The following is a 16,966-nucleotide window of genomic DNA, read 5'->3' as shown; positions in this document are numbered from 1 at the left end:
TGGTCGGAACAATATCATGATGTAACCCCAGTTGACATAACTGCAACAAATTAAATATAGTATATACTTGCATATAAGCCTTCATCAAATACCAAACACTCTAAAACTGCTTTATAAAAGCCACACACCTTAAGAAACAGAAGAAACCGTTTACAACGACCTGTGGAAGCAAATGTCTTGGCTTGTGCAATCTTGAGAGATTGCAAAGGAACACTGAGCCATGACACTTTGCACTGCACATTTTGTCTCTGGGCCTCAGACTTGGGGTGGACGGATCGATCCGTACATTAATATTTTCGATACTAAGGCAGTTGTTGAATGATAATTAAATTTTCAAGCAAAAAGTATAGGTATTAGGTCTTTATTGATCAATACTACTATGCAGTTGCTTGAATCGGATCAAAAACAAAAATTCTAGTATTGCCCACTAGTAAAAAGGTATAGGTTTCGTCTTGGCATTGGTGGGGACCAAACTATAACGTAAACAACCCTCTACCCTTTGCCCCCTTCCAAATGACACGACTGCAACAAATTATATACAATATGTACTTGCATATGAACCAACAGCTTACAAACACTACAATGGCTATACAATAGCGACACACTGAAATAAATACTCGCAACTCTTTCACTCTTTGTTTCTGCCTCGCTTTCAAAATGTTATGTAAATGCATACGGCAAGTGTCATTAAGAATAGGTATAGCACAACCAGTGAGCGGTCTTGAGTGGTGAGCGGTCTCTGGTGGAAGCTTCCAGAAATTCTACTAACTTATAAATGGAGCAAGTTTTTTTTTTTTCCCCAAAATATCTATCTACCCTGGTCATATCCCTTGACGCAAGACAAACACATACAAAACGGAGGGAAAAAGTAGCCAACCATGGCCAATTCAAATGCCCAAACACCCAAACAAGTTAAGCATCTCGGCACCCAAGTTGGTCATGCTTTCGTCCCTCCAGATGAAACGGGACACAAGAAAGCGGCCATGTTACTCTGGTCAGGGTGACACAACACTGTTCAACAGCAGGGCCCGACAGCTTTCCCTGGTTTACCCCTGCCGCATCATACGGCTGCCCTGCCTATCCCTTAGAACGCGTCCAAACATCCCACTATCTTTTCAAAACACCTCTCCACTAATTCCTATCACCAACAAGGGCTCTAGCCTCCACTATATTTAGACCTCTTTCCTGAAGTGCGCTCATAAAACCATCGATCATCGTCAATCGCGGCCTTCCTCTTGGTCTCCTTCCATGTTCACAAATATATAATGCTATGAATTAAATATATTAATACCTCTCTACATATAAGCTATTTGAGCTGAGATATTCAAGATACTAGATGTCTTTTGAGAAGAAATTTAGCCCGACATACAAACGGCAATCTAAGTAATTTCCAGACATTACCACTCCAGACCGGGGGCTTTAAAGTCATATTATTATCATCGTATTCATTCAATTACTGTGTGTTTATGCGCAATTACAATTTGAATGTGCTTCTAGTAATCAGGAAGATATGTTTTACAGCTATTTGGGGTTAACTTGGATGCTCTTGGGAGGACCAGAAACAAATAAATTGCTTTTCAGCTACTTAATATTCGGAAAATCTGCTCGACGTACGAGCAATTCTAGATACGAACGTGATTCGGCAACAAACCAATGTCAAAAAAAAAGAAAATAAAAAATCTTGGACATTTTTAGCATCTTTTATTTATTAATTCCAATCATTGGCATTAATATGGACATATTGGCATGTAGTGGTGCTTACTTTGTGGGTGTCATTGTCATCAGATATTGTGGGAAATATAGTTTTCAATATCAGGGCCTGACAGCTTTCAATAAAGCTGGTATTTTAGAATTCTTGTGTTTAAAGCTGCGTGTACATAGAAGTATGAATGTACGTAGGATTGTATACAGTATTATCAGTTATTTATAGTTTTTTTATTTGACCATACACCCCTTTACTCACTCATGAAATACACATTTTTTATTATTTACCTAGGTACCAGATCCATCTAGCTGTGTTGCAAACTCTGAAAAACAATGTTAAATCCACTACCTATTATTGTAAGAAAAAAAAAGATTGGGCCAAAAAAGAATCTAATTCTAGTTTTTGGGGGCAATACAATACTATTGTCATTGTGATTTGTGAGTACAATTGTTATCTGATCCACTGCACTACAGTTCTTTCCAAAAATGAGCAGAACAGTTCTTGCCAATCACTGCCCCCTTGTATAATTTGTCTCACTTTGCATTTTTACTTTTCGGTGACCATTGACCCAGGAACAAAGCGGCGCAGCACTCATAATCAGGCCTGCACAAATTAAAACCCTAAGGTAATAAATGACTTTCTGTCCACCAACATAGTGAAGTACTGAATTAAACTCAGATGAGCATCAGCTAATATGTCATTTTCACTTCAGCGTATTATTAATCTCTCACTTCTGGTGCTGATTACATACTCGATCTCTTTCATTTGGCCTAGCAATCAACCTCCCGGACCTCTGCTGTGAGCCCGTCATTTGTTACAGAGGCACACTGAGCGGCAACTCCAACAGCTCTGAAGTCTGTCTATGCGGGCCACACATCAACTGCATCAATTGATGGTTGGGTGGACGTGGAAATTGCTAGCGTAATTCGAAAAGCCTGCAGTGTCTGCAGCGGTTCATCAGTGACTGTTTTAATACCACAGATTTTTTAATGAAAATGTAAGATACTTGATCAAATACTGTATTAAGTCTGATGCGCCCGGGAGGAAGGTTTCTGCAGAAAGGTTGGCCTTTTGGGGGACAAGAGGTCATCGTTAATGAGGTGTTATCGTATGATGAATTAAAATTATTATAAGAATTATACATGTATTTTGCAGTGGTTTGACATGTTTGAAGGGCTGTATTCAGTATAGACAAATAATAAAAACCATTATTGGGTTAAGTATTACATAAGAGAAGTTTATAATTGAGTAAAAACTTGAAATAAGGAGAGAAGGCTTCAATGGATTTTTAACTTGCAAAGAGAACAGGAGAGGACTGTACCAAACCCCAAGATAAGAAAGTCCAACCTGATCTAAAAGGTCCTTCCCTAAACCTTTTGATAAATCTCCCAGGTTACAAAAAACACATTAGCTCTAAGGGGTGGGGGATTTCAAAGAACAGCAACATGATTGGTCTATAGTGACAATGATGTAAACATCCCATATTGGTCAAAATAACGAACAACAAAGAAAATTAAAAGTTAAAACAATGAAAAGAGAGCCGAAATAACAAACAACTGTGCGCACCCCTTTCTAAAGTTCCCTCAACCTGCTGTATGATTTCCAAAAAACAGGACTGGCTTATACCTTAACTCAAAAAATACGTAGATTATATAATGCAATCCGTTTTTAATTGATTCAAGGTCAATGTGTAGGTCGATTAAATGAGACTATAATCGACAGATGAATTTATCATCAAAATACTAATTTTTGCAGCTGTAGTCTGCAGTCTACCAGTCGGGGTAAATACATGAACCTACGTCCAATTTAACATCTGGGTTGCGGGACATGACCATAATAGCAAACGAGTTTTTATGACAATTAAAAAACAAAAAACGAAACACAATATTTTGGGCTTGTGAGTACGGATGAAGGCTGTTAAGGTTTCGCATTTATATACCAGAGGAGTGAATCCGAGCGGGCTATGATAAAAACAAAACAAAAGTCAGTGGAAAATTCCCCAAATCCCATCTTCTCACCAGTCCTTTGCTCAGACTGAATCCTGCGGGTGGTTTGGTAGGACTTAACACAAGACTCAGAGCCTTCCCCCAAAACTGTAATTTAGATCACCAATTAGAACAGAGGCGGACAAACTAAAGCCCAGGGGCCACATACGGAGTTTTAATCAGTTTTAATGGCAGAGATATAATACTAACATGTATACTTGAAAAAATTACTACTAATAAAATGTGTTGTTGTTTTGATGTCTTATCCTTAGAGCTTCTTTGTGTGAACCAATAAAAGTTACATTTTTTATTGCACTCTTAGCCAACATTCAAATAACTGTTCTTATTTTCTATACTTGCTATTTTTAATAATTTCTTAATTTTATTTATCAATATCAATTTTTTTGCTATAAACTAGCCTTGTTGCATTTTGAGATTTTCAATGCAAATCATCAAATTTACTGGACAAAAAATTGAGATATTACTATACTTACTATATTACGTTTTTATTTATAAACAAATATATGTTTTCAATAATTTTCAAGTGATTGAAAGCCAATTGAATGAAATTGTCACTTTACAAACATACAATAAAATATAACTTGTGAATGTACTGTAAATGTAGAAGCGAAAATTGGATGGACTTACATTATCTTTTTTTCCGTCTATATTGCTTGGGTATGGTATTCATGACTCTTATATCCATCCCACAATTAGCAGCATCACTTATCCTCAGTTGGGTCGTGGGGGTGCTGGAGCCCATCCCAGCCATCTTCAGGCAGTAGGCAGGGGACACCCTGAACTGGTTACTAGATAACTCACTCGCTCTTTCACACATAGGGACAATTTGGACTGACATGTTTTTGGTATGTGGGAGGAAACTGGAGTGCCCGGAGGAAACCCACGGAAACACAGCGAGAACATGCAAACTCCACATGCAAGCTGGTAGCTAGAACTGTGCCTATATAAATATATATATATATATATATATATATATATATATATATAAATAGTATATAAAAAACACATCAACCAACCAAACACGAGGTGTTTGACGGTTTTGTTTTATATGGATTACCGGTAAAGCAAATGGTGTGAGCACCAAACTGTGTTTCGAAGTAGCTCTTTATTTTATGAAATGAAATGAAATGAAATGATCTGCATTTATATAGCGCTTTTCTATTCAATGACTTCCCAAAGCGCTTTACATTGTGCTTCACATTTCCCAATAGCGGCCGTGATCTGTGCAGCCATGTAAGGCGCTAACCTGCTTATTGGGGGTAATTGGGGGTTCAATGTCTTACCCAAGGACACTTCGACATGTAACACGGACAAGCCGGGATTCGAACTGGGATCCCTTAATCCTAAAACGATCGCTCTACCTCCTGAGCTACTGTTGTTTTATCCATGTGTTTTACTTTGTAATCAATACCTGAAAAAAAACACAACGAAACTCAGTTTTGCTTCCGTTGTATTTTCAAATGCGCACACTTGTATGCTTGTCTGTGTTGTTGTTACGCGGCCAAAAGCAGAGGGCTCCTGCTCCCTATCGTGCGGTGTGCCCTGTGTAGTGTTAAATACAGAAATCGAACCATTTATGGTTACTGCGCTTTTTAACACCTTGCGCCGTATGGTGTAAAAAAACGGTAAACAAGTAAATAACTACAGTCACATATATGGATAATAATAAAGTGCATTAATTACAACTAAATGATTAACATGATTAAGCTATTTATGTGATGATTAAAATAAAACAAATTATACAACCGGAAAACTCTTCCAATTATGATTATATATGCAGTGACAAATGTTTCAAAATTACAACACCCTGCAATGACAAACACTATATTAGTTTATTCGAAACACAAAAACAAATCATATGCTCTCACGGAATACAAAAAAATGTCCAAGCAAAAAAGGATGTTTATAAGCCTTAAGTCATTAAGAAATTAACATAAGACAATCAAATGTTCAATGAATTAACCGGCATTGCCTTTAGTTGACTCACTGTACCCTGCAGACTAGTTGACATCTTCCAAAAGTGTTGTGCATTTTCTACCGCATGCAGCAAGTGTGCCCAAGGGACAGTGACTGTCAACGGCTGCTCTAAATTCTCATGAGAAATGACACAACACAACTCCAGCAACGACAGGTTGCAAGGTCTAGATTCTGCTTGTGTGGCAGATACATATTTAAAAGTTGCAACCTAGTCACGGTTTTTCATCAACAACAAACAGTTCATGAAAATAAAGTTTTAGGTTTTAAGTTTTAGGCACTTTATCTGTGCAACAAGAACTTGTGAAAATCAGTGTTAGGTGTAATATTCAAGTAAACGCGTCTACGTTTAGGGTTTCATTTGTTTCGAAAAATGAATACAAATTTCTGAATCCCAGACTCTGAAACTGCAGTTATTTTCAAAGCTGGCAGTTTCCCGTCAAGATGATTTAGGTTAAACCGTGTAAACAGCAATAACCAAAGATAATTTGAGTCTGTGCTGCTGGCATTATTTGCTTTTGTAGAAGATATAACTCATGAAACAGACAACAAGCTATACTCCATTTGGTATCTTCATAGATTTAAGGAAAACTTTCGACACCAAAAATCACACATTTTTGTAATATAGAATACGAGGAATTGTTCATCCCCTTGTCAAGTCTTATGTCACAAATTGATCTCAATACGTACGGATTGGTGACAGCTATTTAAGACGGCACTAGCTGTGGAGGGTCTGTGTTAGGACCTTTATTGTTTTTATTGTATACAAGTATAATGGCTCTGCCTTGCCGGGCTAAAAGTAGATTGGATTTGGCTGCATAGAGTGGTTGGTGAATAGGGGATGCAGTATTATATTTGTACACCAGAGGGCGTTGCAGACCCAACATAAGCAGACCGCCGAAAGCAGATATTTATCGGTTTTGTTGGCCCAGACTACAAATGTGTAGATTTTTACGAAAATCAGTTATGCACTTTCAGGGCCTGTATGTCACATTCAAATACACACAAAAACTCACACACACACACATACACACACAAAAATCGCGATTAATAAAGTACTTATGATTACTGGTAGATTAGATTAGATTAGATTGGATCAGAGATAAATGACCTGTGTAATGTATGATTGAAATTAAAATATATCCTGTTTGTTGACAAAATCAAAATAATAGGCTCAATTTTACATAAATGACAATAGAACTGAAAAAAGTCAAGGAATTGCTGTATAAAAATATCACAAACTATGATTAAATGTATAAATAACTAAGGTTGTGGTATTTTGGAATTCCAAGACTGAAGATAAGTAATGCTTGAAAAGAAAAACTTAAAGCGAAAAAAAATTGAAGACATACGTAAATCACGTAACACTTACAATGTGACATAAATGCAATGTATTCATTTCTTCATGCATTTTGTCATATATTTTGTGATCTATTTATCGCTGTATTATTTAGTAATTTCTTTATTTTGGTATTGATTTTTTCTTTTTTTTTACCTCATTTTGTCGTTATTTTGTCCATTATTTTTGGGTGTATTTTGTCATGTATTCTGTTGTTTATTTTTTCGTGTGTTTTGTTGTGTATTTTGTCATGTATTTTGTCATGATTTATCAGTGATCAACCAATAGGTAAAACAATCAGGCATCTAGGCCACTTCCTCATTAGATTAACACTTTGTTGAGAAAAAATACACAACAAAATACATGATAAGATGAAAGACGAAATACACAACAGAATGCATTAAAAAGCAAAAAAACGAAATAAATAACAAAATAAACGACAAAATGCACAAAAAAATTAATTCAGCATTGATGTAACATATTTAAATATTACGTGATTTATTCGATGTTCATTTATTTATTTGGCATACATTTGTAGGTATAACTTTATACATTTATCTCTATATACGGCAAGATCGGTCAAGGTATTTGACAGATATTGGTATCAGCATTTTCATTCATTCGACAAGCTGATTGTTAAGTCTCAGTTGCAGCCCAAACTCTCCCTTGCTCCTAATCCTCTCCCTTCCTCTGTCTTCTCACTACCTGATCCTGCGCCATCTGATCAGATAAGCGACCGGGGGCGGAGCCACTGAAGCAGGAACAATAACTCTAGAGCGGCAGCTCAGCTAACTGGTGCGGACATGCCTGTGTCCATAATAGAAATGCGTGTTTGTGTTTAAGATAAAGCGTAAAAAGTGTAGCTAGTTTGTTTTAGGGAAGCAGGTTTAGGTGGAGACTGATATATTAGCTCTTATCATAACATTAGTTTGTCATTCAAGCATGAGTGTTTGTGATTGAGAGAGACTATAAAAAGCACGCTTTAGTGGAAGGCTGAGTGATTAGCTGCTACCACAACATTAGTTCATCAATCTGGCTCTTAAACAGGAGAGCCGGAACTTTTCAATTTGCCAGATTTGTTGAAATGTCAACGCACATTTTGTTTTAAGTTTATTTAAGTCATGTTGGTTGTAAACATTTCCTTTTATTTATTGTAAAAAAATCAGGGAGCTATTTAAGTTTTTATGGCCCTTTATCCAAGTTGCTGCTAAGCCTAGTTGTATTCCCTGCACTGTTTAATCTTTAAGTGAAAGATTCATCAAGTTACTTGAGTTGAAATTTGAATGAACTTACTGTAAAAGGTTTCAGATAGCAATCAAAGTTTTTGAAATTTATTACAAATAATATTTATTTCCTTTTGCATTAATAAAAATTTCTCATTTTTAAGCTTTTACAGCACATGGATATTGGCTCCGAATATCGGTTACCGGCCTCCTCTTAATACTAATAATCAGTATCGGCTCTACAAAACCCAAATCGGTCGATACATTTGAGTTTTAGGAGTTAATAATACATCGCTGGCCTTTTAGTTGCAACAAAAAAGGCTAGTTTGAATTCTTGTAAGGCAGCGAAAGAGAAATTGTCAGTAGCCTGTCGCTTAAATGTGCATGTGTGAGTCGGCCTTAATTGTGAAGGTGAAGCTAAAGACATACTCTTTGCTCGGGTGAGTTCACGATTCTTTCGTTAAGTTTAATGATGAATTAGGAAGGCTAAGCTCCTGGACATTCACTAAGAGTAAAATGCTTACCAAGGAGATACTATGTCTAAATCCCTCACTGGATTAGCGCTATCTGTTAACTTCATGGGTATTTTTACATTTTCTCATCCATCGGCACTGAATGTTTTGTTTTTCAAATTCTTTGTTTAAGTTAAGAACAAAATCTACTTGTGTCCTTTTACAAAGCTACAGTAAAGAGCATTCTGGCATACGGCATCACAATATGGTATACTGGGAGCACGGCAGCACACGGGAAAAAAATGGAGTCATCAACGCAGCCCAGAAAATCATGGACTGCTCTCTGCCTAGTCTGTAGGATATTTCATGTGATATTTCAGCTGAAAAGCAGAAAGTTTGTAAAGCTAGTGAGGTAGTGGCGATAAGCAGAAATCACGTTTGTTATAAGCGACGAGGAGGTGGAAAGAGGAAGCGTTGGATAGTTTAGCATGACACAGAGGATGGAAATTTCTTTGGATTTAGTGATTCGGAGTTGAACTGATAGATTGGTAAACATGTTACATTGTTACTAATATTAACACATGTCAGTCATGTAACGTTATGTTCGAAAACCATACGGACATCTTCAGCGTGTTTTACTCCATTTTATTTTAAATTGCCTCTAAAGATGACATGTAATGAAATGAAATGATCTGCAATTATATAGCGCTTTTCAAGCTAAGGCTTCCCAAAGCGCTTTACAGTGTGCTTCACATTTCCCAATGGCGGCCGTGCAGCCATGTAAGGCGCTAACCTGCTTATTGGGGGCATTAGGGGTTCAGGACACTTCGACATGTAACATGGAGGAACCGGGATTCGAACTGCGATCTCTTGATCCAACGACGAGCGCTCTACCTCCTAAGTCACTGCCGCCCCGGTCTCGGTCTCGTCCGTCTCTGGCTTCCTGTCCTTCCATGTATGTTTTTGGTGTTAAATTTTAGCAAATACATTTTCCTCAAAATGCAATTTATACTCCAGACGTGACGTATGTTTTTTTTTCTTCTTTATTCTTTTTTTTTGGTTGGTGCGACTTATACTCCAGTGAGACTTATAGTCCAGACCATTCATACTCTAATATATGCGGTCTTGATTCAAACTCATATAAGTACTGTATTCCAAAAAAAATTACAATTTAAAAGGGATGTGTATGTGTTCTACATGAGTCATAGCATTGTAGACGGACTTGCATGAGCATTTTATTCCCCTCAAGCGTACGATTTCAACTGAAGATGGCAATAAGAAAGGATGCGTTCTGCGAAAAAGGCACCTGAAATTGTATTGACTGTGAAATTGACATAAATCGCAAACAATTGTGAATGTTTTTTGCTTTTCTTTGTGAATCAGAGATGATCTTTTTTTCTGCCCCACAAAAACTTTAGGTAAAAAGTTTTGGGAAAAGTGTTATTTGTCTTATCTTATATCTTGTTTTTAGTTTAACATGTTTTTTAAAGGACAGTGTATTATTGGACCACTAGATGTCGCTGTATTGTGGTGCAACTGAAAAAAAGTGCTAAAATTACAACGATTAATCTTAACCCAGTTTTACAAATTCTCGAAAATGCAAAGGCTTTTTTGTGCCAATGTTCTGTAAATGGGCTTCAGTGACTCTTTACTATAGTTGCCAACACTGATGCCCTTCCTCATTTTTGCCATGCTGTGATGTTTCAAAGGTATACTTTAGAAGAATGTGCAGAAGATGGGAAGATTTCCATATTGACTAACATAAAAGCTAGAAAAGCAACACAAATGCCCTACTCTCCAATATGAAGATTACGTTATATCAATTTCATCGTCATCATGCCATGATATTAAAAGCAGTGCATCTTTTAGAACAGGCATGTCAAACTTAGTTTCGTTCGGGGGCAGATCCAGACTTTCTGTTCTCAGGTGAGCCGGATCAGTAATAAAAAATATCAACGCCAAATATTTAGCTCTGTGATTCAGTACTATGCTTTATCATTCAGCCAATATTTGTAGCCTACCCAACAAATGAAAATCATGGTTTGTAAGGGATCTTTTGTAAGCGCAACACATTTATTTGAGATGACAAAGAAAAACGATTTTCATGTTTGGCATTAAATGTGTTGTTTCCGTCTGTTTTTGTCCTGTTGTTATTTTGTCCAGTTTTTGTTCCCGTCTAGTTTCTCCTGTTTATTTTCGATATCCTGATTCGTTTTATTTATCCTGTCTGGCCCTTCCTGTCCGGTATCGACCCAATTTGTCCGATATCAACTCGGGCAATTGGAATCCGTCTCGTCCGTCTCTGGCTTCCTGTCCTTCCACGCCAGACCGGCCTCCTAATGTGCATGTCTCCCCATTTCCCGTAAAATAAAAGGTTTGTGTGAGAACGTCACGCGATTGGGTCCTGTAGCTGTTCTGGTTCTGACAGAACTCGCCATCACAAACATAAATAAACTCAAGTGGGGGCTATGAATGTTTGGGGCGGCAGTAGCTCAGGAGGTAGAGCGCTCCCAGTTTGAATCCCGGCTCGTCCGTGTTACATGTCGAAGTGTCCTTGGGTAAGACACTGAACCCCTAATACCCCCAATAAGCAGGTTAGCACCTTACATGGCTGCAAGGCCGCTGTAGGGAAATGTGGATCACATTGTAAGGCGCTTTGGGAAGTCTTGACTTGAAAAGCGCTATATAAATGCAAATCATTTCATTTCATTTCATTTCCTGAAGAAAAATATGCTTTCCTCAATTGTAATACTGTTTGAAATAAATAGAGACATACAAAATAAAAGGGTTGGCAGTGAAAGGCATTAACAATAGCTCAAACTACTTGGCTGGGTCTACTGAAGCTAAGAAAATATTGCACAATATTGTCTTTAACATGAAACCAGACTGGACATCAGCTCTTTTACACCGATACTGCCCTCCAGTGGCAGAAAGGAATTATTATTTTTTATTTCATAAATAGAAAAAAAGAAAAATATACCTCGTCTGCAGATACAGAGTGAGGCACCAATTCTCTTGCCTCATGGCAGTGGGCGATAGTGAGACCAATGATTCTGATTTGGCTTTCACCTCAGCCCCAAACAATACAATTTGTGATCAAATTAGCAAACTAACAGCAAGTCAAGCCATCACAAAAACATTTTCTTATTGCAGGGACATTTTTCATAATTGAGGATTGCTCATCTATTGATGCTTTTATTTACAAGGAGTAGAGCATAGTCTTCATTTATAAGTTAAGGTGAAACAATAAAACATTTTTTGATGATACATTGTTTATATTGCTTTCTTGCTCCGCCAATCAAATGATTTTTAAATCTGACTGTGCCTCACCAGACACAAACCTCACCACTCGTCACTGCAGCAAATTATATCAAATTGCAGTCCACCAACATAAACAAACCATTGTGATGAAGGCAGCATATTTTCTGGACTTTAAAAAAAAAATAAAAAAAATGCTAGGAATTTGAAAGTGCACCTTGTAATCCAATGAAACTTATAGAACAGATATATTGTAAATAAAATCAGATATGCATAATTACTATAAAATTCTTCTACATTCAGTAACCATTTATAAATAAATCAAGCGGATTTCGTTTTTATACCATATTTTTCGAATACTCATGTTTGTTTATTTGTTCCGACTTTTTTTAATCGAAACTTTGCTCTTACTGTAGCTTGAATTCATGCACCTTAGAGTCTAGTGTGCCTAATATATGAAAAAATATCCCAACTGAATATTTGATGGGTGCGCCTCTGGAAAATACGGTAAGTATGCTTCTAGTCTGAAAATAATCAGTCAATCGAGCAGAGCAATGCCTTGACCATCCCTACAGCGTAAATTAAACCACTCCAATACTGTACTGTACTAACTAAATCAGCCACTAGTTGGTGGAAATGGCTCTCTTTCTGAGGAAATCAATTAAAGATTTTAAAAGAGTATAGACTAGAATAGCTCGTCATTGTAACATGCGAAATGCACACCAAAATTAAAAAGTGCCATCATCATGGAACAAATGTATTGACAAGATAAAATACAATTTGAAATACAATTGAAGGCTAATAGTATAAAAAAAAGTAATTTTAATTTATGTCAAGTCAAGTCACATTTATTTGTATAGCTTTTAATCACAAAAATGTCTCAAAGGAATGCAAAGGATTACAATTACACCATTGCCTGATCTTAAACCAACATGCGGGCAAGGAAAAACTCAAAACCTCAGCGTGAGGTAAAAAGAAACCTTTAGAAGGGGCCTCACAAGTGGTAATCCCTTCCATGATGACCATGGTGGAATAGAAAACATATTTTAAAAAAAGAAAGAAAAGGAAAATAAATAGCCGCTTGTCGTTATTGCACATACCGTCCAAGCATGGTAACCAATGTTTAATTTTACAGTGTTGAGGGTAATCATTGCCTTAGGGTTAAAGCTGTTTTTCAATATAATAGTTCAAGATTTGATTATCCTAAATTGTCTACTTGAGGGCAACAATTCAAACAAGTAATGTCTGGGATGGAATGTGTCCTATGTGATGATTACCAAAAAACTGGATATATCAGCAACAAACTTTATAGGGTGATAGATGACGGTCCAACCATTCATTTGGTTGTTTCTCTGCTTATATATCCCTAAAAAAATAAATTTGCTGGTCTTGAATTATAAGTTAAAATGTTCAAAATTGGCTGGTGCGGGTAGATTTGGTTTTTGGAAAACAGCAGTCACTCAGAGTTAAAAAATAGCAACATTAAAGCTATTGCTACGTGTAATGTCCCTCCTGCCCGACACTTCATCTCAACACTGGTGTACAACATATGCAGGGATGGGGGAGGATGAATGGCTCAGGGTGGAGAGGACATTCAGATAAATGCAGTTGGGTTAAAATATGCAGCAGGGGATTTTACTGTCAAGCTGAGGAAGGGAACACTACCTCAGGTAGACACGCACTGCAGCAACAGGGTTTTTGTGTGTGTGCGTGTGTACCCTCTGACCACAAATTAGCTCATTTAAAATGCTTAGTCATATTTAGACTCTCAAAGAGCCGCTTTGATCCATTTGTTGAATTCTGCAATATATCAGGAAAAACATCAAACACAGCTGAGCATAAATCAACAACAATGTAATCAAAATGGATTATAAATATGTAATAGCCTTGGTCATTTATTTTTTTGTGCAGTTACTTAAAGACTGCAAGGGTTGTGGTGTGTTGTGTAGGTAGCTGCATTGAATAGACATACACGAGTGTTAAAATTTTGGGGTCACCCAGACAATTTTGTGTTTTCACACTTTTATTTATCAAATTGGTTTTACAACAAACTCCACGCAGGAAGGTGCGATCGCATGACCTCAGAACTGTACCACAAACGCGCTGATCACTGCACTGCTGTGCTGCCCATAGCATACTAATTCAAAATGTTATTCCTTTGTTATGCCACAGTTTGGTGGACGGACCACAATGAAAAAATTTTTTTTAAATGGCAGAATCAAGCAGAAAAATTTGTATGTATTGTCAATAGCAAACAGAAACCACTGCCAAAAGAGCACAGCGTAGTAGCAAGATGCCACTAAGTATGGATTCCGCTATGTAAAAGAAATTTCAAATTCTGGAACTATGAATATTGATATAAGTTAACATTGGTATGATAGTGAAGGTTGTTTTGGGCCACCAGGTGGCACCAAATATTATTCACTGCCCCTTTAAGCAATACTTTTAGTAAAGTTGACGTATATAAAGGACTAAGATGATAAGGCACAAGTGTGTGGAGACTGGACAGATCCGTGCCTAGTTCCAAAGCCGGTTGGGGCCCTCCGGTGGAAGGAGTCTTACTAGACACTACCTTCACCTTGATAAGACGGGTTTTTTTTGCCTATTTCAGATATAAATGTTCTTATTTTACTAAAAAAAACAAGTTGAACTACATTTAAATTCATGTGAAAAAAAATATACTTCAGGTAATGCACCAAACTTGTTGGTTTCGAAAATGTTTTCCACTGCTGTATTATAAAAGCCGATATTTTTCCAGTATGTTGAGTGAACCTTTACCTGATTTAAATTGAATATACAAAACTAACACAGAAATGACACCACTCATATTAAGCAGTCACAAGTGCCGTTGAGAGACAGAGAAAGAGAGAAACTGAGCTCCGTCCTTCTGCCACCCATGGTTATTGCTTTTTTTCAGGGCAGTTCCTGCCATGTTAATGCATGAAAAATAAAGCGCGAGTCTACTTAAGACAGGCCTCCGGTCGTAAATATCAGAACAAAACAGAACAAATCAGTTATCAGGCTATCTGAGCCCCAAAACCGGTTAAAATGGTTCCAGGTGGTAGGGGTTCATTTCTGAAACCAACTTGTTGTTAGAAACAACCGAGTTATAGTGTGGGTTTTTTAAATGTCTTACAAGTGCTTACCTCAAATACATTTCACTGTCACATTGAGCTAGCCAGAGCAACTTTAAGCACAGAATACACATGAATATGTATTTGTGACTATGGCAACAGTATAAATACAAACTACTAAGAAAACCCGAAGACCCAAGTGGGGATAAGTGGTGATGAATCGATATACAGAAAGCAAATTTAATATAAACCTCATCAATCGTCTTTAGGGGGTAAAAATCTTTACTTGATGTTGATTAAATATAAACAATACACCTGCAAAATCATTCAAATTAGAAATCTTCAAATAGATAACAATAATTTTCCACTTAACTTAACCTGGCAGTAAATGTGCATTGCCAAAATATCTAAAGGGACAGAAGATATCACTTGACCACAAGATGTTGCTGTATTATTTGTGCAAGCATGCAAACTAAGGAAACTCAAAGTGACCAAACAGCACCCTTTTCTTATGCATAGCCAATCAAAAGTTTTGTGGTTTTGGGGGGTACCCTTAGCACCAAGATGGCTCTGTCTATGCTATCTGCTGGATAAATAAATTAATATTGTTTTTGAAGTTGTTGTTTTTTTACAATCTGGAGGCACACCAAAAAACACAATGAAGCTTTAAATGAGAAGAATTGTACACTAGCTGATGAGATAAAGTTACTTATGCTGAGGGTGATTTTTCTTGTTTTATTCAAGAAATAACATAAAACATCTTAAGAAAATACAAATTTTACCAAAATGAGCAAATAGTCATTGCAATTACAAGAACTCACAACCTTCCCAGAAATGTGTGACAAATCGTTAAGTAAATAAGTTTACGAATATAGTCCAAAATAAAAAGTATCTTGCATGCAAAGAGAAGTGGTTGAAGATAAATGAATGGGTTTAAACGATCTCAAATTAGATGGCGCTGCACCCTCTGCAGGATCCAATCAAAGCGTTGTATTCAATGGTGTGGATCTGCAAGGTCCACTTCAAACCATTCATACACTGCAGCTCTACACCAATTGCACCTAAAACTGAGAACCGACAATGCCAACAACGTCGTATGAGTTCAATTTCCATTTTCTTCTGGTGCGTCGCCTTCTCACGCATTAATATGAAAACATTTTACCCTACTCACCGTGCACAGAGTTGTGAGCAGCGACCAGAGAGCAAAGCAGCAGTAAGCTGAGTCCACCCGACCTTCTCCGCACCGGTATCTTACAAACAAGCCCATAACATCCCAACAAAAGCAGTTCCATGTTGTCCTGATCCAGTCTGGATGAGCCACCGGTATCAATCTGTAAAAAGAAATCCTCCAAGGGACCAAGAACTGCCACTTAATCGCCAAAATGTGCCAATTGAAAACACCGGTTGGGTAGGGTTCTCCTCCAAAACGAAAATAGGAATCCCAAAATTGATGTGGGGATGCTTAATCTCTATTGAAGAAGAAAATAAGTTCCAAAAAGTATAAGGGCAAAGTCTTTCTCCATCACTGCTTGCGTGTTTCTTTTTTTTCTTCTTTACTTCATTGCTGCTGAAAGCGGGTTACGGTCAGATCCACTGCGTCTTCCCGGAGGTCTGCTCCGTCTGCCCGGGGAGAACGCGTGAAGAGCGCGTCAAGTGGATAGTGGTGGGTCGTTCGCGCAAGAAACGGTTCTATGAGCTGGCTCTCTGAAGTAAACCACGGGAGCCGGCATTCGCTAATTAAAAGCCCGATCCCTTCGAAACGCAGTCTCTCTCTTTTTCCTCTCTGTTTCTTTTTAATCTCCTTTTTTTCTCTTTCCCCTTTTCTCTCTTTGTCATTTATCTCTCTCTCTATCTCTGCCTATTTTAATTTGTCTCTCTGTATCTCTTTCTCTTTCACTCTATCTCTCTTCCTTTCTCTCTCTTTCAGTCTCTCTT

General features: G+C 37.3%; 1 protein-coding gene across 3 annotated transcripts in view; it reads right to left on the bottom strand.

The window, feature by feature from the left end:
* dcc (DCC netrin 1 receptor) overlaps window positions 1-16,633 on the bottom strand; it is a 409,358-nt gene extending 392,725 nt beyond the window's left edge. For all 3 annotated transcript variants that reach the window (XM_088355706.1, XM_088355707.1, XM_088355708.1), the window contains exon 1: window positions 16,203-16,633. In XM_088355706.1, the coding sequence (XP_088211832.1) occupies window positions 16,203-16,323 (121 nt within the window). In that variant the 5' untranslated portion in view covers window positions 16,324-16,633. The remainder of the gene's footprint in view (window positions 1-16,202) is intronic.
* Window positions 16,634-16,966: the final 333 nt, after the last annotated feature.

This window comes from Urocampus carinirostris, chromosome 16 (assembly GCF_059441175.1).
Source record: "Urocampus carinirostris isolate Australia breed hairy pipefish chromosome 16, RoL_Ucar_1.0, whole genome shotgun sequence".
Taxonomy (NCBI): Eukaryota; Metazoa; Chordata; class Actinopteri; order Syngnathiformes; family Syngnathidae; genus Urocampus; species Urocampus carinirostris.
The sequence above is the reverse complement of the archived record's forward strand: the minus strand, read 5'-3'. Positions and strand labels throughout refer to the sequence as shown.